Below are 19,808 nucleotides of genomic sequence, written 5' to 3'. Positions count from 1 at the left end.
TGCTGGTGAAGGACTCGTGACTCTTGCCACAGCAGAGCAGATCAGGATGGGATCACCGTAATTAGCTCTTCACCAGCGCCGGGGCGGGCAGCTCCGTGCCAAGCAGCAGCCACGCAGAAGTGCGAAGGCTCTCTGAAGGAGGCTGCTCCCGGGGACAGCGGTGCTCTGCCTTTTTCCTTCCAGCCCCTTATTGCCCAAAACCCGAGGATCTGGGGTCTCTCTCAAGGAAAAGCCGCTTCCCTTGGCTGCGGTGGCATGCATGGAGGGGCTGCTTCCCTGCCCAGCCAGGGCCGCGGGCCTGACACGTAGGAAAAAATAACATTCCACTTGTAAAGCAGCCGGCCACTTCTCATCTGAGTCACACAGAGACAATAAACACCGAACCCCGTGGTGTGCGTTTTACAGAGGTGTTTTCTGAGCCAGGGTCGCGCTCCGGGCACCCGGCAGAGCCAGGGAGGCTGCTGGCTGCTCTGGGAAAAGTTCTCATCTTCCCCAGCCGAAAATCTGACAGAACCTGGAAACGGGGAGCAGGAAGAGCTGAGAAGGTGCTGGGGGATTTCCAGAGGACGCAATAGAGATCAAACTGAAGACTAAATGAAGGGTTCCTCAACTCGGAGTTACCGACACCAGCTTTAATCACTCAGAGCAAGTCCCGGACCGGCTTCCCTGGCTGCCCGGCAGCACGGAAATGCCCACAGAGCTGGTGTTTCCTGCTCGGCCGCAGGACGAGGCTGGTCAGGGATGCTTTCTGGTTTTCATGCCATAAAGAAGGAGTTCCCGATGCTGCAGAGAGCTGCGACCTTTTTGGCACAGCATAACACAGCGTAACTTTGGAGCCGAAAGCAGAGCTCTCATGCCGGGCCTCCAGCACCCCCGTCTTTTAATTAGGGCTTACACATACGCAGTCCCAAAGGATGCTCGGTGCACCGGGAAATGAAGTCCGGGAGGGATTCGCTCTCAGCGCCTGCAGCTGGGGCTCTGGGGAGGGGGAAGAGGGATCCTCACCGTGCCCTCGGGCAGGAGTGGCAGAGCCGAGCCAGGTGGGCAAGGAGGGAAGAGAAGGGACGGATGGAGGTGCCCACCAAGCAAAAACATAGCCAGAAGGGGCAGAAACGCCCTGCAGGAGCTGGTCCTGGAGTTGAGCAGTGCCTGCTATCTGAATGGGGAGAACTGCCCCCAAAATCTCCTGTGAGGGGCTGGGGCTGGGCAGGGGGGTCCGGCGAGCCGGGCTGGGACGCAGCGGGTGTCCCTGTGGCCCTGTGGCGGCAGCAGCCAGCATCTGCACGGTCAAATTCCTGTGTTTTTGCTCCTCTCCCCAAGCAACATTCCTCAAATTAGTTCCCCACTCCGGCAGCCCTGCACGGTCCGTCCTCGGCAGAGCAATGCCAGGACGTGGGGCAGGCAGCAGGGACAAAGAGAGGAGCTGGGAGCAGTCTCTGCCTTCGGGGCTCTTCTGGAAATGACCTCTTGGTGAGGAAGGGAAGGAATTCATGCCCATTTTGTAGCTGGGTAAATCACTGCTTGGAGATCTGCAGGGTTTGAAGCCAGGATGAAAGATAAAGCGCAGGCAGGGGAAGGAGCAGGCACCCAGCACCCTGCGAGGCTGAGCAGGGCTGATCCAGCCACGGCACCGGGATGCGGCAGGTGGTCGGATCCTTCTCGGATGCCTCGTCACCTCCTTTGGGTTTGCACCGGGGCCAGGGAGCCTGCGGGCCTGGCCCACAGCCCTGCTCCCCGCAGGGACCACGCACCCGTCCCAGAAGGATTAACCCTGAGCTAAGACCAGAAAAAAGGTGGATCTGACACCAAAAGGCAAAAAACCCTGATGGGGACATTTCCAGGGAAAAGCACGGCTCTGCACCCCCCAAGGGTTAACTCTGGACGCGTGCATCCTCTGTGCTCAGCCCCGTGCCCCTCCTGGGGGTGCCGCCGGCCCCAATCCGCGCCCCTCGCGCTCGCCTGCTCCTGCCCGGGCAGGACGAGGCTCGGCAGCGCCGGCCGGGGCTGAGCGAGGCCTCAAGGGAAGGCAGCGAGCTTCTGTGCGGCGACTCGCTGCCAAAGCGGCAGGCAGGAAACACCTCCAGAGAGCTCCAGCAAATTGCTTACAAATGCCGGCCCACGTGCTCCTCGGGACGCCGGCCGTGGCAGAGGCTCCGCTACGATCCGGTGCCACAACCCTCACGGCCGATCGCTGCACCCCAGCCGGGGGAACGTGCTGCTTCTCAGCGTTTCGGGCACTTGCTCACAGCAGATTTCCAGTCCCAGCATCGCTGGCTGGGAGGGAGCTGCCTTACACCTGCTTCGGGGGGGAGCCCGGGGTGGCACGGCCCCATGCAGGTGCTGCGAAGCAGCTCCCCGGAGCCATCAGCTCCCTCCGGCCACGTGCCGCTGCCCCCGTGCCTCGGTTTCCCCGTGGGGCTGGGCTGCTCCCTGCCATGGCGATGCAGGGCTGTGCTCAGCTCCTCCTGGGGTGTGGGGGCACCCAAGGGGGGGCAGCCGGCCAGGGCGGGTGCCTCAGCACACCGCTGGCAGCCGGCCCGGCACAAACCCGTATTTACCCCCCCTGGGGCGCTCGCCCGGCGCCGGCTGCGCCGGCTGCGTGGAGCCAGGCGTGCCCTCGCCCAGCCCTGCCGGCACCCCCTGTGCCAGCACGCCGGGCACCGTGACTCACCCGCGCCCTTCACCGGGGACCTCGGCCCTGCAAGGACGCCCGCTCTGCCCTCCCGCGTTGCGCTGCAGACGGACACGGCCCTGCCGGACACGTCACGCCGGGGAGGGAAATACCCAAACACCCCGGGCACCTGCCGTGCGTCCCCTGGGGGCTCCTGACCTGCTGAGGTGCAAGAAAGCAGGCCTGCCTTCCCCCTGCTGTGACCCCCCACGACTTTGTGTGCCGCAGCACAGCTCCCTCACTGTGTGGCGCTATCCGTGCGTGGCACAGACCCCACGCTGCAGGCCTGGGTGTCCCTGCACCCCGAGCATCCCCGTACCACCAGCCAGGAGCAGCCCCAAACACCCAGCCCCGAGCACCGTGCACCCGATGCATCGTGCGTTGTGCTCCGTCTGGGCACCGCCGGGACGCGTGCCTGCTGCCACGGGAGGCGGGAGCGGAGCTGTGCGCTCTGAACGCACCGAGTGTGAGCACACACGCTCTCGGGAAAATAAAATCTGCCAGGGGACTGTCCCCACTGAGGCCACAAACCGGCTGGAGGAGCTAACCAGCCGCCTCCTGCAGGGAGCCAGGACCTCGTGGGACTGGAGGCGGAGGTGGCGGGAGGTGGCAGCTTCACCCAACCTGCTCCGCCCGGCCTCGATGGCCCGGAGCAGCCCTGCCCTGGCCTGCAGCAGGTTTGGGCCAGGGGCTCAGGGCAGACTTGGTGTCTCCCGAGAAAATGAGCCGTGAAGAGGTGACATCCATCCCTCCTCTGCGGGAATCCTCCCCTTCCCGCCACCCCTCTGTCCACAGGCACGTCCGCCGCGGCCACCCACACCCAGCTCCTCCCGGCGCGGCCGCCCAGCAAACGTGCTATTTGAAGTGCTGTTCCCCGACTGGTTCGGAAGAGATTCGCCCGCTTTGATAGGGAAGGAACTCGGCCACGGCGACACGAAGAGACACAACCGAAGCTGCCCAGCGAGCCTGGGACAAAGGCTGGGTGAAAGCAGAGGCTCCCAACCCTGGCTGCCTGCCGCAGCCACCAGCCCGCACCCCAAAAGGTGGCAAGATCGGTGGGAGGGGGCCCCCGATCTTCCCTGAGGAGACGGGAGGGTGGCGGCGGGTGCCAGGGTGCTGCTGCCTGCGACACCCGGCCGAGCACCCGAATGCCACGAGCGCCTTCCTGCCCACGAATGGCTCGTGCCGGGGTTTGAGGCTTCGCAGCACCCCTAAACGGGCTCTCAGCCAACGCTGACAAGCAGCTCCTCTGCCAAGCCGGGCGCCCACGGGGTGCGTCCGACTGGGGCAAAGCCACTGGGTTAACTGGCAGGGGCAGGGAGGCTGCGAGCGGGGAGGCAGATTCCCATCGACACGGCAAATGGCGACGGGAGAGAGCAAGGTGGCTGGGAACCCCTCCTCATTCCCTACCCCAGTGTCTTGGCAGCTCCTCGAGGATAATTAGTGTCTTTATCCATCGAGAAACCTTCCAAAGCCAGGCGCAGGCTGCACCAGAGCTGGCCACGGCCCTGCGCGCGTTGACGCCGCAGAGGCTGCACAATGCCCGGCACGAACAAGCCCCGCTCCTGGGTTTGGTAGCCCCTCGTCTCACTGTAAGCACCCCACTGGGTCCCCTCGTGCACAGGCTGCACTGAAGGAGCCGCAAACCCATTTCTGAGCAGACAGCAGAGGAGTTTGAGAGGCCCAAAGTTTCTGCCTTCCTCCGCGGGCTGGTCTGGGGAACCCACAACCACTGACGAACAAAGGGGCACGGCAGCAGGACCCTGGAGTCAGCCACAGACTTCTTCCTTCTTTGGCTTTTCACAGGGAAAATCCAACAATGAAGTATTTAAAAGAGGTCGGAAACAGCGGGGGCAGCATCGCCACGCAGCGCAGACTCCAGGCATCCCTCACCCGCAGCACGGCCCCAGCCATCCGCAGGGACCCCCAGCCAGACCCCCAATTTCCCCCCTGCCATTTCCCCCTCTAAGCAAAGCAGGAAAAAACACACAGCTCGTTCAAAGCAGACTCGCTCAGAACAATGAAAGGAAAAGCCAAGTCGGAAGCCCTGTCCCCATCCGTGCAGCTGGGGAAGGTGCAGCTCTCGCCTCTCTACCCCGAGGTTTCGCCGTCTCGGTGGGGATGGAGGGGGCCAGCACCGAGGAGGGGAAGCAACGCCACAAGAGCCCTTTGGAAAAATGTGTCTGGAGTCACCCCTTTCCTTGCGAAAGCAAAACACGTGCTCCTACTCCAGGTTTGGGGCCCCCAGAAAGATCTCAGAAGGATCTCAGAAGGGTGCTCGCTCCCTCTCCCCGTGCTACCTTGGGGTTTGCACCTGTGCGACTCCTTCGCCCGAGCCCCGGGGCTCCCCCAGCCTCGTGGCCGAGCCCCGACGCACCGTGGCCGAACAGGAGCTCCCCTTCGCCACGGAGCTGAAATCTTTCTCTGCATCCCCCGGCCCCTGTCAGGATGGAAACAGCTGGTAAAAACTTTGGGTGGGGGAAGCCAGGCGGCTCCTTCAGAGATACGGAGGCTCCTTTCCCAGCTGGCCGGGGAAACGCGTTACCGGGAGGTGAAGTCACCGTCCCTGCTGGGACCTGGCTATTTCGCTCTGCAGGATGTGAACTCAGAGGAGCTGTATTTGCCGAGGGAAGAGGTGGAGCCTTTTCCATTTCCCCCATCCTTCCGAAAGGACAGGACACCTCCCGGAGCGGGAAGAGATGGGGCGATAGCGGAGGGGGCCAGCGGCCAAGTGCGGCTCCCGCGGCCGCCCCGGAAAGGACAGTGCCGAGCCCCACCTGTGCCGAGGGGACGCCGAGGACACCTCTGGGGCTGCGGGGTGCAGATGCCAGCAGAGGGCCTGCTCTGGCATTACCAACGTGCTTTGGCTCCCGTTCAGCCGGTCCAGCGTGAACTCCCTGCCAGGAGCCGGGGAAGGGGCCGCCGGTCCCTGCGGGTGCCCAGGCAGAGGGGCCGCATCAGCACCCTCAGTGATTTCATGAAGGAGATGTCAAGTAAACGGCACATTAATGTAATCCGTGGGGGCTGCTGGGCAGCTCGACACGGACAGGAATAATACAAAGGGCCTCAGAGAGATTAGGAAGGCAGCAGAGAACGAACTGGTGCAGACTCAGCTTGGGAAAATGGCAAACCCTAGCATCTGGGGAAAAACACTCTGGCGGGCAGACGCTCAATGGGAGGAAGAAAGGGGGGAAGCAGGATGTGGGGGGACCACGCGAGCAGCATGAATGGGAGCACAAAGGGAGCCCCGGGCGAGGGAAACAACCTCAGCAGCAGCGTGAGGCAGCCCTGAGGGGGGGATCCTCTTCCCAGGGCACCTCCGGGTGCCCCTCTGGGGCCGGGGCTGTGCGCCCCGCTGCCACCACGGGCCGGGCTTGGTGGCGGACGTGAGAGGCGAGCGAGTACCAGGAGCAGGCAGCTGAAGGGCTCGCCTCGCACGGGAGGATTAGGGCAGGTCAGTCGGTCTGGATTCGCTGAGCAACTGTTAATTAGGGAGGGCGGGCAGGGACGCAGCCACCCACCTACACCTGGAGGGTTCTGACGCTCCGGAGGAGCACCTAACTATTCATTTTACCGTTCCAACGAGGAGCCCCAGATAAAAATGAGAGCAGTCAAGAGCAAGCGGCAAAAACCCTGTGAGCTCAAGGGACTGGAGTGAGGATCCAGCTCGGAAGGCTGCAGCACGTTGTGTAACTCCTGGGGACGGCAGGGCAAGGCTGAGGCAGGAGGACCAGGCTGGTGCTGCCCTAAGGCGCTCTGCTCTGTCCCCGTCTGCCCCAGCTCGGCACCCACAGGGGCTCCTCTGTCCCCTGCACGTGGCAGCCGGCATTTGGGATCCGCTCCGGCCGGTGGAGCCGGTCCTCGAAGCACGCAGCGATGCGGTGGCTGGAAATCCTGTGACTTCCTCACCCTTTGGCCCCGAGGGAAGTGGCTGTGTGCCTGGAGCAGCGCTGCCGGGGCAGACGGAGCCACTGTCCCCACCCTGGATGCTTTCTAATCTAGGCAAGGCACACACAGGATGGGAGGAGAGGCACCGGGAGGTGAAGCCACTCGCTCGAGGTCACCCAGAAAGAAGGTCCACGGTTCGAGCACTGTCGCCCCTTCCCAGGGCCCAGGCCCCGCGCTGCAGCGGCCGGGATCCGAATCTCCCCGCTCCGAGGCACCCCCTCTGCCAGCACCCCCGGGCAATCGGCCATCCGCAGCCGAGCACTAACCTCAAACCGCTGCTCGCGGCTGTGCGGACGGGGTTTGAAGTCACAAGTGTTTAAAAATACCTCACGGATGCCTTTCCTCAACTCTGACCCCGCGAGCCGGCGCTGCTGCCAGCCAGCCCCGCTCAGGAACGCGCCGGCGGGTCCCCCGGGACGTGCGCGGCCTCGGCTGTGCAGGGGATGGGGAAGGCAGCGGGACCCTGTCTGGGGATGTTTTCCCTACTTGCGAAACAAGGATTCCCTCCCCTGAGGGGCCGCTGCCTCTCCGGGTTGGCAAGACCGGAGAAGAAGCTCTTTGCTTCCCACAACCACCTCCAAGCAAACGCACAGAGCTTGATCTGAATCACAACCCCGATCTGAGCAGCTCCAGCAAACCTTTTCCTTCCCTCCTGGACGGAGCCGAAACACAGCCTCCATCCTGCTCCTGCTGGCCCTGGGGACGCTGTGCAGCCCCAGCTCCTGCAGGTGCCGCGGTGCTGCTGCCACCGGTGGCACCTGCGCTGGGAAAGAACAACGGGATCTTGTCGAACAGCGGCAGCTCGGCATTCCCAGGCGGCAGGGGATGGCAGGGCACGCGCCGCAGGGCCGGCAGGGATTCCTCTCCAAACCCCAGCTCGGGTAAAGGAAAGGCTGAGTCGGGAACAGCTCGGGCATGGCGGGCACCGACGTCTCCTCGCCGCCCTCATTCCCTGCACAAGGTCATGCGCCGAGGCAAGAGGAAACTGCCCGCAGGAAGGGGAAAGGAAGGATCCATCGCACCTGGCACGGGCCGAGCTTCATCCAGCCTGGGGTGAGCCCGAGAGAGAACCCACCTTTGCTCTCCTGCCTGTCCCTGTCCGTAGGGACATTTTCACCTAGCTGCACCAGCAAAGGGTTCCCCGGTGCCCCACAGGGGACAGGAGAGGCGAGACAGCCGTACGGCCGGGGCACAGGGCTGTGGTGCCCCACACCACGCTGCGTGTCCGCAGGTGGAAGCAAATTCCCCCGACAAACACTTGCGGCAGCCAGTGATGCCCTGCGTCGTGGGCGAGGCGTCCCCCTGTCCCCAGGGCGGAGCGGGGACACGTCGGGGGCTCTGTGCCCATCCCGCCCTGGGCCTCGGCGGCTGCTGAGTTATTCCAGGCACCGCGCTCCTGCCCTCCCTGCACCCCAGCTGCTCGGGGTTCCTCGCATCGCCCAGCCTGGGTTTGTGGCCCCATAGCCGTGCCGGAGCCACCCAGCAGCTGCTCGGGGACCAGCTGGGGACAAGGGCGGTATGGAGCAGCCCTGTCCCCCCCCCTGCATACCACATAACGCACCCGGGCTGATTTACAGCGGGGTCAGGGCCCGTCCCCGTGGTCCCAGCACCCTCCCTCGGTGCTTCCCACACCCCAACATGACCGAGCGGTGGTGGGCCACAAGCCAAGGCCTGCCCGGTCCCTGGACCCCTGCCGGGAACCTGATCTGTTTACGCCTTTCCAGCGCGGCGGGTGCGTGTCGGGAACGGCCCCGGCAAGCCCGAGTTGGCGGCAAAGGCAGGACTTGGGAGCCGAGCACAGAAAACCCCGCCTGCCGCCTCGCAGCGCCCGCCGGAGGGGGTGGCTAGGAGAAAGAGGGGGGTACGAAGGGGGAAAAAGGGTCGCATCGGCTCATTTTCATAGTGAAAGGGCAAAAGGCACCCCGTCGCACCAGCCCTCCCTCCTCTGGCTCCTGTGTCCCCCATCCCACACACACCCCGGCCAGGAAAACATTTGGGGCTGTCTCCAGCATGAATTCGGCCCCACAGGCATTCGGAGCAGGGTGCAGGGGGTGCAGCAGAGCCGCAACTCGGCGGGGAGGCAGAGGAGACCCCCACCCACTCCAGGCTCCAGGTGAAGCAGCTCCAGCCCTGCACGTGCTGCTAAATACAACCCGCGGGACAGACGCTCTGAGGCAGGGAGCTCCGCCAGCCCCGGGGAGCATTAGCCCGGGGGAACACAAGTTTGGGGGCCCCCACGCGTGAGGGGCAAGGAGCTGCTATGGGGTTGAGCCAAAACCCACGTGCCCGCGCCACAAAGCCAGGCTGCAAGCAGGAACTGTCTCACGGCACCTCCTCACGTGGCCAAAACTCAGCCCTGCTCTGGGACGTGGCTTTACTAACGAGGAAATGGCCAGGGACAGCTCAAATCCCTGCTGGCTGCCAGGGCTTTCCTGGCTGCCCCGTGCCCCGCTGCCTCTTCCCCTGCAAGGAGCCTTTCCCTTCTTTTTAACCTCTCAGGATAACCGGGAGCTCCTTCGAGGAAGACGGGAGCAGCCCTTCCCACCACATCAGCCCCAACAAAACCAAGCCGGAGGTATTTCAGGGTGACCAGAGCGGTCTGGGCTGGAGCCCAGAGCCCTCCCCGCTGCCCTGCACCGCTGGCCAGGCTCGCAGGGCACCGCGTCCCCCCGCAGGCAATGATTAGCCACCACGGAGGACTCTGGCCCCTTTTGGAAGCTGCCAAGGTGAGCGGCGCCCACGTCGCCTTGCTGTTGCACGGCGTGTCCCGGCCGTGCCAGGGGTGGCAGAGAAGAAGCCTCCAAAGACGGGGGGAAAGCTGCGAGGGTTTCCCAGTCTGTGCTCTCCCTAGGGGTGTTTGCACCCAACTCAGCTCAAGCCCAAAACCCCCTTATCTACACCCGTCCTTGCAAAGAGACGAGATCAAGACCCGAGCTGGGCTGCCGGAGGAGGGGAGGGAAGGACGGAGCAAGAACAGGGGCCACGGAGACCCTGAGCCCGCTGCTCCAAGGGAACAAGGTTGGAGAGCTCAAGCACCCCAAGCCATCCCCTCTCTACTGCGCACGGCCGCCAACTTGCGGGCCACGAGCTCTGCTCAAGTCCCTCTGCGAGACGGGAAGGCCAGGGCGCCTTACGCAACCATCGCCCCCGGTGCCTGCAGCCAAGGGCAGCGGTAGGAAACCCCGGGGTGTTTTCGCACCCCACAGCGCAGCCGCCCCCAGCTTGGCCCATCCCGGCTGCTCGAGCACGGCGGGCAGGGGCCGGGCTGCGCGGCGGCGCTGGGGGGCCCGCGCGCTCCCTGCACACATTTGGCTGGGGCCTCCTGGGGGAGCGGCACCGGCGCTGGCAGGGCTTTGCGGAAGCGCAGCCGGAACGTGTTGCACCAAGCCTGCGATGCTGCAGGAGCCGCATACCTGCCGCGCACGCGGGTCGGCCCTGCTCCCTTATCTTGCCATCGAAGCGGCGCTGATTTGCCGCTCCAGCCGCTCTCCCTGGGTTGCAAACAGCTCACGGTGCCCGCGCCCCCAACCCTGCACACGGGCTGCCGCGGCCCCGGGCATCCGACGGGAGCGAGGGATGGGCGAGGGCGTCCTGCCCTTCCCCAGGAGGGTAAAGATCGCTCTGGCAGAGCCGTTTCCAAGCAGGTCGGGCATCTCCAGACAGGTCTGTGACTCACCGGGACACCTCGGTGAGGCCCAAGGTTCAGGCAGGTCCTCGCCTCTCCAGCCAGGGGTTGATTTTGGGGGAGAATCCGTGGCACAATTTGGGGGAAAAGCAGCAAGCTCGCAGCTCCCGCCCCTCGGCTCCCCACCCCCTGCCTGCCGCAGGAGCCAGAAAAGGTGGTTTATTGTTATTTAGTTTCTGCCCTTTCATACTTCTTTGCCGAAGCTGCGTTTTGCCAGCGGCGGCCCCGGGACTGGCGTGGGGCCAGGCCAGCCGAGGCGCTTTTCAAAACAAAGCAGGGCGCGTGCATGCACACACACACGCACGGCACCGAGCGCCTCTTTAACTCTTCCCGGCCTTTGCCGGGATGCTGCCGGGCGCTCCCAGCCAGCTCAGCTGCAAACCATCCTCCTCGAGAGGTGCTGGAATTGGGTAATTCGCTCCTCGGCCTGGGGAAACGGTCTCCCCACCCTCGGCCTCAGGAGCGCGGTGGAGAGGCAGCACGAGTCACGCTGCTGACTTGGTCGCAGTCCTTGGGGACGGCCTTGTCCCCGCTCCAAAGAGGGCCAGTGCCCAGGGTGCTGGAGACACTCCGGGTGGCGTTTCTAGGTCACAGCTGAGATTTTCAGCCCCAGTAGGCACGAGGAGGAGGAGGAGCACGGCGAGGTTTCCATCCAGAAGCAGCTTCCCTCCTGGGTGGCGGAAAGCCAGGGAGCACGGGCACGTGTGAGGCTGTTTCCAGGCACGTGGCAGAGCGCACAGCAGAGGTGCTCGCAGAGCCGTCAGCTCCAGCGGGAGACCCCAGCCCTGCAGGCCCCGCTCCCACACCACAGACTGACCAGGGAGCTTCTCTCCGCAGAGCTGACCCCCTGTCCCTGGGGGGGCCACCACAGCACCCCCAGCTCCATTGCTGCCGCTTGGAAAGCCTTCCTTCCACCTTCTCGCAGCTCCCTGCCGCATGCCTCCACCCCCGTGCCCCCCCAGCACGTCCCAGACATGCAGAAGGAGGACAGGACACAAAGTGCCAGCGGTGTCCTTGCTGCGTCTCCTCCCCTGCCTGGGAGCAGCCCCGGGGAGCGCTGTCCCCGTTACAGCCTGCGTGCCTCCCACAGCCGGGCACGCGCTGTCCCACGCTGCTCTGGGATTCCCTGCCCGCCTGCCTCGGAGCTGTCGGCACCCAAATCGTGCCACGTTTCTGGGCCAGGCAGCTGAGACGGCCTCTGCAGCTCTCAGAGAGGGAGAGCAGAGCCCTGTGGCCAGGGCTGAGTCACCGGGAGATGCCCGAGTGACGGAAATCCCTCTCCCGCCCCAAACCTCAGCCTCCCGCCTGCTGTGTTGGGGATTGCTGTCAGCCCAAACGCAGCCAGCCCGGCCCTGTGCACGGCTCCGCTCCCCCGTAGAGATGGACACATCCCTGGGATGCACAGGAGCCGTTGGCCAACCCCTGGGGAAAGCAGCAACACCTCCAGAGCAGCTCCCCTGCACGTCCGTTATACAACTCCCCATCATAATCCCCTTTTTTTCCTCCCCACTATTTCACCCAGACAGGAAAAAAAAAAAAAAGCAGCTGCAGGTGGCAGAGGCCGCAGCAAGGAGTTGAAGACTGCCCTGCCAAAGGGCTTTCAAAGGATGCGGACAGAAACACAGACCCGGGATGGGGTGATGGGGTACAGAGCGGGGCAGGACGCCGAGGCCATGCCCCATGGGCTGGGTGACACCTTCCCACCAGCCGCTCCATCTGCCTTCGTGACACTGTTTGCTTGGGGCTTATCTCCCCACTCGGCGCGGCGACGCTTGCTCCGGGTGCAGCGGTGGCAGCCAGGCCCCGGCAGGGCCGCCTGTGGCCCCCGTCCAAAGACAACAACCGGCAGAGGCCGGCTTTGAAAAGCGATCGCGGCCTCACTCCTCTCGCTGCTGCTGCCTGCGTGGGGCTCGTCATTCCAGAAAATAAAAAGAGAAGGGGATAAAATCCCCCCCGAGCTGGGCAGCCAGGATTGATGACAGTGCGTGCTGGGGGGAACAAGAAAAAAAAACAAAAAGCACCAAGCAAACTGCAGGCTGGCACACGGCTGCTGGAAGAAACCCCCCCGGAGAGGCCAGGAGCCGTGGGAGGAGGAAAGGATTTGAGGGCCCCCCCCTCCGTACCATGCAGCTGCAGCCTCGCCGCCATCCCCGCGGCAGGAAGGCGGCCGCGCCGCGCTCGCAGGAGCCTTTGAAGCCTCCTTTTCCCCCTCCCACCCACCGCAGGCTGGTTGAAAGCACGTTTCGGCAGGCTGCGGGGCAGGGGGCTCCCCGGCGCGGGGCCACTGCCGGCCGGGCTGTCCCGGTGGCTCTCGGGGGGACGAGGAGCTTTGCCCGCTTTGGCAAAGTTTCTCGGCACTGCTCGTGGCGGCCCCGGGCATGCCCGCGGCCCTTCCAAGCCCGCACGCAGCTGTGCAGCCGGTCCAGCCCGTCAGACCTACAGCAGGCGCGGGGAGGAAGAAAGGACCTCGCCGAGGATGTTCGGGAACTCCTCGTTGAAAGCCGGGCTTCGAGGGACACGGCGAGGGCGGTGTGCTGGCTCGGTGGCACAGCCGGATCCGGCAAGCTGCAGTGCCCAGGGCAGGACCGGAACGGGCACGGTGCCCAGCAGTCCCTGTGCCACCAGCAGCGGGGTGTGACAGAGCCTGAACCGATAACGATCCCGCCGCAGGCAGGTCCTGGCTCTTCCCCACACCACCCAAACCTCCCTGCAGGTGTGAAGGGGAGGACGGTCCTCCTTGAAGGACACCATGATAGAGCGTGGGCTGGGCTGGCTGGCACGAAGGCGCATCCACCCCCATCACAAAGTAACTCCTGGGTCGAGGAAAGCAGCAACCTTTTCCTTGCATGCCTGAGGGACCTGCTGCCACCCAGACAAGGAAAAAATCCTGCACGACTCGGAGGGAGGGCAGGTGATTCTGCCAAGAACGGGGACACAGAGCACCGGTGGCAAAGGCTAACAAATAGGAGGAGAGATATCAAACCTCACGCTTCGGGGCTTAAGCTGATACAGCTACTAGGGATTAGGAGGAAAGTTAAGGGGGAGGCAGGGAGCGAATTAGCCCACATCTGCCCACGGCGGTCTCCCAGCCATCGTCCCTCTCCTGCCCAGCTGGACGGGTGACAGCAGCCGAGAGCTGGCACAGGAAGACCTTGCTGTGCCCTGTGCTGCCGGGATGCAGCAGCGAGGGGAGCCAGCCCAGGCAGCTCCAGAAGCTTTGCTTGTGTTTAACAGCTCGTTAGGTCACGGCCCAGGTGGATCTGAACCCCAGGAGGATCTGAACCCCAGGCACCCACGTTCTTGAGGTCTGGGAGTCCCCAAAGCCCTGGTGTGGCTGGTGACAGGGGCCAGAGGCAGGCTGAGGACAGCGGACGAAGCCCCAGCAGGGCAGGCTGCGCTCCCTGTCCTTGAGTTTAACGCGAGTTTGCTCAGCTGTCGCCCTTTCTTTGCACTTCATGCACATTTAAACAAAAAGCTCCACCACTCCCTGAAGGAAGGCAAACAGCGAGCCCAGCTCCTGTTCTCTTCCCCGGCACCTCCAGTCCCGGGCTATCGGCGGGGCGGTAAGGCTCACACCTCAGACAAAGCCCCCAGCATTCGCCCCCCTCGCCTGCCCCTTCACCCTGCTGCCGCCACCAGCTGGGACAGGGACACGCAAACCTCGCCACGCACCGTGGCACCCGTCCGGCCCCAGGAGCCGTCACCCCGTGGCAGGGATTCCTGCGGCCCCGGCTCGAGCCCCTGTGCCCCACGCGGCCGCCGCGGCCAGGCCGGGGCATTGTTAGCGAGCGCGGCCAGGCAGGGCCGGGATTGATCGCCAGGGAGAAAGGCCAAAGCCGTGACGGGTCGTTTAACAATTTCAATTAAACTCTGCGGCGCTCAGACGCGGAGGGGAGGGGAGAGGGAAGGAAATTAAAAAGAGGAACCATTTCTTTGCTGCTCAGGAGAACCTCAACAAAGCGCGGCCGGGGCAGCGGGAGCAGCCCGCTCTCCTCTCCGGCTGTAGGGATGACCACGGCGGTGTCCCGATGTCCCCTTCCCGCAGGCAGGATGGCTGCTCCACCAGCCCCGCTCCTCCCAACCCAAACTTTGTCGTCCCCCCCCCGTACAACGCTAGGTACTGTGACCCACTTGCACGGCAGCGCCTGCGTGGGGCCGAGGGCTTGCGCACGGTGCATATTAAGCACCGCGTCCCTGAAATTCCCGCTGCCGGGACTGGCGCTCGGTTCTTGCTTACGTGCGGTGACTTTTTTAGGCACAGGAAGTCCCGGAGGGCTAATCACAGTGACGGAGCTCCGAATCCACTGAGACAGCAGAAGGACTCTTAGAGGGATTTAAAAAAAAAAATAAAAATTGGCATCTCGGCCTGTCATATGGAAAAGGCGCTTTAATGAGCAGCAAACGCTCTGCTCGCATGGCGCGGGCGGGAGGGGGGAGAGGGAAGCGTAAGGGATAGGGAGCAACCGGGGCTGGCGAGGTGGCCTTGCCAGGGTCTGGGTTTTGGCTCCCCCTCCTTATAAAGGAGTAAAATGAAAATAAGCAGAGCGAGGGACCTGCAGACGCCGCTGCAGCGGGGGAGTTCAAGGCAGGCGTTCACGTGGGTGCCCCGTGGCTGGAGGGAGGGAAGATGCCAGAGAAAACACAGACGGGGTTTAACAGCGAGAGGTATCGGAGGAAACAAGCGTGAACTCCCCCCCCCGCACGCAGGGGAGGAGAGCTGTGGGTGCCCCAAGCCTGCCTGTATCGCGCTGCCTGGCCGTGGGACACCAGCTCGGGGCTGATGTTATTTATTTAGTGCCTTAGGGCACCCCTCGAGCCTCCTGCACGAGGAAACCCACCTTGCTCCAGCCCCAGGACCTGCCCCACACGGCCTGTGACCCCCAGGGACCCTGAGCAGCGCGTGGAGGTGAAGGCGCCCGGTCCTGTCACCCAGATATGGGGCACCCAGCACCCTCGTTGCCCCATCTAGGCTCGGGGCTGGCTCCAGGGGCAGGAGGTGGCAGCCCAGCTGCTGGGATTTGCAAAGTTTTGGCCCCAGGCAAATCCCTCCAGGAGCCGACGCAGGGGATTTTATCCCCATCTCACGTTTATAATCCCCAGCCTAACTCACGGCTCTCAGCACCAGCCTCTCTGCCCTGAACCACCCCGATTAAGACTTCAGGCTTTTTCTCCTGCCTGATTTTCCCCCTCTCCCTCCCCAAAAATATTTCTCCTCCCCCACAACTTTCCTGAAGCCCCCTGAGACCCTCCCACAATGCGTGGCCCCAACAAGGGCCATGACCAGGAGGGCCCTTCGGGGAGTTTCCACAAGCACCTTGCAGCAGGGAGCTGGTCCCAGATGTGGTTTTCCTGTACCAACTTCCCAGCTGAAGCCACCCCGCAGGCTGCGAGCACGGGGAAGGGGTTTCTCTGGCCTCTCCTCACCCAGATCAGCTCCTGCAGCCCACACAGGAGCCGTGCAGCTTCCCCTGGTCACGCACCGCCGACAAACGCCCTTTTATTTACTTTTTCCAGTTTCCTTCTCTCTGCAGGGCACAAGAAGTGACCAGAGTGCCTACCCAGGAGCTCAGCTCTCTGCAAGGTCTGCAGCACCAGCCATAATCTGCTCCTCCACTTATTAGTTTTTTAACCCCCCCATTTTCTCTGGGAGGGACCCCAAAGACCCTCCAGGACCCCCACAGCACCATCAGGAGCAGGCCCCCGGCCCTCCAAACGCCCAGCATGGGCTGAGCCCAGCATTTGCTCTGAGCCCGCTCGTGGCTGACCTTTCCAAGCACACATGAAAGAAAACAGCACTGCTGAAGGGTTAAACATTACCAGACTGAAATTCAAGGCTTGACAATTGGTTCCAGTCGACCGGCTCGGATGATAATTTTTCACAAGATAAATACGGCCAGGAGCGAGCGGCGATCGCTAAAGACCCTTTGTACCGCATCCCCCCGAGCAGCTTCGCCGCCTGCCCCGCTGTGATTTCCCCTCGCCCTTCCCCGCTCGGTGCCCACACTTCAGGGCCCCTGGCGCTGAGCCCGAAGGGAACCCGAGCCCTGCCGGATCGTTTACAGCTCAGTCGTTCACCAGCACGGGCAGCCTTCGTGCTCCCGCCTCCAAGCGCGGAGGAACTCATCCGCCAGGTTCAAAGTCAGCGCTCACACCCCAGCGCGGATGCTGAACCGGCCCCGCGCAGAGCCCGCAGCCCGGGCCACGCGGCGATGCCCGGCGGGAGCGAGGGAAGCAGCAGCTCCGCACCCAGGTACTCACTGCTCTTGGATGCTTTGATCTTGGCCACCAGCTTCTGCACGCCGGGTATGTCCCCGTTCTTCACGGCCTGGATCAGCTCCTGCTCTCGCCCCATGGCGGACAGGTGGGAGCGGCAGCGGCGCACAAGGAAGAAGCCCTCGGATCCCGGAGGTTTATAAAGCCATGAGAATAAGTCTGTAAATCCTCAAAACATGCTCGGAGAGGCGGTGAAATCCAGCAAAAAAGATGCTTTAAAATCCCACGGGACATAAAAAGGAAGGAAGACGTGTCTCTGTCAGCAGCAGAAGTCCCTTTCTGCGTCGGGAGGAGCAGGACCCAGACGGGGTTCGGTCGGAGAACATGCAATCAGTTAAGATCAGAGAGAGTTCAGTGCTGAGGGACCGGCTCCCGGCAGCAACGGGATGCCACAAGACCCAGCGAGGCAGCTTGGGGCAGGGCACCCAGCGGGGCCGGCATCGGGATGCCGCGGGCCTCTCGGCTGAAGCTGTGCTGGGCTCCACAGCCAGAGATGCCTCGCTTTGCTCCCCTCGCCAGGCTCTGCCACACTGACGAGTCCCTAATTCTTCCCAAAGGGATTACAGGCTCGTTGCCATCTGGAAGTCATAGATCCTCCCTCTCTGGTGCTCATTAGCCCCCTCGCTTCGGCATTCCTCTTGGCGACAGCGCTGCAGCCACGCTGGGGAGCCCCGCGCGCAGCCGAGCCCCGGTGCGGGCTGGCACGGCAGCCTGGGACCTGTGGAGGGGAAGAGCACAGTCAGCCCTCAAAGGCCATTTACCTCCCGGCTCCGTCGCGACAGCTTTTGTATCCGTGCCGAAGAACGAATACTTTGACTATATTTAGTCCTGGCGGGACTCGGCTCATCCTCGTGTTAGAAAGGAGAGGGAAGAACCTGTGGAGGAAGCCTCCGGGGGGGGGGGGGGGGGGGGCATGGATGGCTGAGTGCTGCTGCTGCTGCTCATTTCCCTGCCCTCCAGCCCAGGGGACTGGCCACGCCGTGCCCTCCCTGATGATGGCAAACGGGGCTCTGCCACATCTCCCCCTCCCCTCTGCCAGCGGCAGCACCCACGCGATGGAGCAGGGGAGGTTGAGCCAAAGTCCTCCCTCCACCGCCGCTGGGACCGGCTGAACCTGCCTGGCACCCTTCCCCTCCGGCGCAGGGACAAACCCTGGCCCTCCGAGCTACCCGGGGAGCTCAGCGCCCCAGGACCCAAGACACTCTTCACCCATTAAACAAGCGCTCTTGTGCCCAAAGCGAGAAGCTGGGTGCAACCAGGCAGCACAGCCATGCTCACGGGAACGGGATCAAGCCCCGATTGCGGCCGGTGGGGACACCCCAGAGGACCTGGGCTCCTGCTGCAGCCGTTCACCCCTCCCACCCCATGCTCTCCCCCTGCACTGGGGCAGCAAGAAACTCCCTCCTGGTTCAGGGCTGCGCATCCAGCAGGCTGCTCCGAAGGCCGGGGAGGAGCAGGAGGGCAGGGAGCACACGCCGTGCCAGCTGCTGGGCTGCCAGCAGACCGCCCCGCGACTCCCGCCACGCCGACCCGGGCTGGATGGGAACCGGCTCCAGTTTCCCGCAGCCAGCGCCCAGGCGTGCCGTCTCCCTTCCCAAAGCACTCGCCCTCAGCCATTTACATAACACTGGGTGCTCCTTCCTCCCAGCGATCGAGGTCACTGCTTCGAGGACAGAAACCACCGAAGGAGAGAAAAGGCAACAACAGCGGGAGGAGAGGTCCTGCCTGGTTCAGGGGCAGGAGCAGCAGGGACGTCCCAGCGCCTCCCGGGACCCCACACCAAGCGCAGCGCCGCTCAGCCCACCCACGGGCATCCTGGAAGCCGTGCAGCCCCCCGACACGGGGCTCCCCCTGCTCCAGCCCTCCCCTGGGTGCAGTGGCATTCAGGGCAGCCGCAGGGGCAAGACTCCGATGCTGGTTTGGCTCCTGGGACGAGGGGGTGCCCAAATTCCCAGGCCAGGCTGGGGGGTCTCTCCCCTCCTCAGTCATTCCCCGGGGCCATGGGTTGGTTTGGCTAACAAATCCTCAGCACAGGGCTGCCCGGCAGCCCAGCACCAGGTGCTGATAGCAGTGCCCGGTTCGGTCAGCTCTCACCCCCCGTGTTCTGGGGCACCCCCACAACTTATCCCCATCCCAACAAAGTTTCAGCCCCTCGGCTCAGAGCAACCCCTCGCCACAAACAAATCACCCCCCAGAGCCTCCTGCACTGCACCGGCTTCAAATCGACTTTGTTTCACTTAACTCAGCGCACCGAATCCAACTTCACGCTGCTCTGCGAGCACAAACAGCGAGTACGAGGGCGTTGGTGCTGTTTATCCGTTTATTACAAAAAAAAAAACCCTCCACGTGGCCTCACCTAGAGAACAGCCTCCCGCTGCTGCCTGCCTCTCCTGGAGCGTGCGAGGCTCAACAAATACCTCAGAGGTACGGAGAGCTCCGAATGCCGACCTCCACCTCCTCAGCCTCCTGAGAGAGGATCAGCAGCAAAGAGTTGCAGAAGGCACGAAGCCGGAGAAGCAGCAGCAACCATCCCGCCCGCCCGAGCCGAGCCTCCAGCCCAGGAATCCACCTGGGGAAGCGAAGTTTCTGCACCAATCCCAAGAAAAGGGAAGAGGGGAGGAAAACAAACCCGAAGCCATGGCACAAACGGGGCAGGCAAGATGCTAGCAAAGGGGGGAGAGGCAGCAGCTGCCGAAAGCGGGGCTCGGAGGGGCGGCCGGGGGCAGCTCGCCCTGCCGGGGGGGGGGCTCCGGCTCCTCCCGGGCCGCCTCCAGCCCCAGCTCGGCGAGGCCCCGGCCTCGGGGAGGCTCCGTGGGACTCGTGCCCCGCTCCGGGGGGGGGCAGCTCGGGGTCCCGGGTGGCGCAGCACCACTCACCTGGGGTGCTCGCAGAGTGCCGAGCCGTGCCAGACCGGAGCGCGCGGTGCCAGACCGAAAAGCAGCGGGAGAGCCCGAGCCGAGCGGAGCCGCGCAGCGCCGAGCCGTGCCGAGCCGAGCCGTGCAATCCCGAGCCGTGCAACTCGGAGCCGTGCCTCCCCGTCCCGGCAGGAAATCCCTCCCCGGCCCGGCCTGATTGGAAAGGGCCGGGGGCTGGGCGGGCCGGGCAGGGCCGGGGCTGCTGTCACTCACCGCCAGGCGCCGGCGGAGCGGGGCCGAGCCGTGCCGAGCCGGGCCGGAGCCCCGCCGCCGCCGCTCGCCTCCAGCGGGGCCGGGCCGGCGGCCGGGGGGTCCC

General features: G+C 64.2%; 1 protein-coding gene across 6 annotated transcripts in view; it reads right to left on the bottom strand.

The window, feature by feature from the left end:
* CASKIN2 (CASK interacting protein 2) overlaps positions 1 to 19,808 on the bottom strand; it is a 34,544-nt gene that overhangs the window by 14,196 nt on the left and 540 nt on the right. For 2 of the 6 annotated variants that reach the window (XM_083805589.1, XM_083805592.1), the window contains exons 1-2: positions 19,454 to 19,642; positions 16,563 to 17,295 (exon numbers count right to left, since the gene is read on the bottom strand). In XM_083805589.1, the coding sequence (XP_083661715.1) occupies positions 16,563 to 16,656 (94 nt within the window). In that variant the 5' untranslated portion in view covers positions 16,657 to 17,295; positions 19,454 to 19,642. Of the gene's footprint in view, positions 1 to 16,562; positions 17,296 to 18,933; positions 19,044 to 19,453; positions 19,644 to 19,808 lie in introns of those variants that run through there. The other 4 variants (XM_083805594.1, XM_083805595.1, XM_083805590.1 and 1 more) reach the window with 3 other exon arrangements.

The sequence above is a fragment of the Anser anser genome, assembly GCF_964211835.1.
Source record: "Anser anser genome assembly, chromosome: 19".
Classification (NCBI taxonomy): Eukaryota; Metazoa; Chordata; class Aves; order Anseriformes; family Anatidae; genus Anser; species Anser anser.
This window is presented reverse-complemented; position numbering and strand designations above follow the sequence as displayed.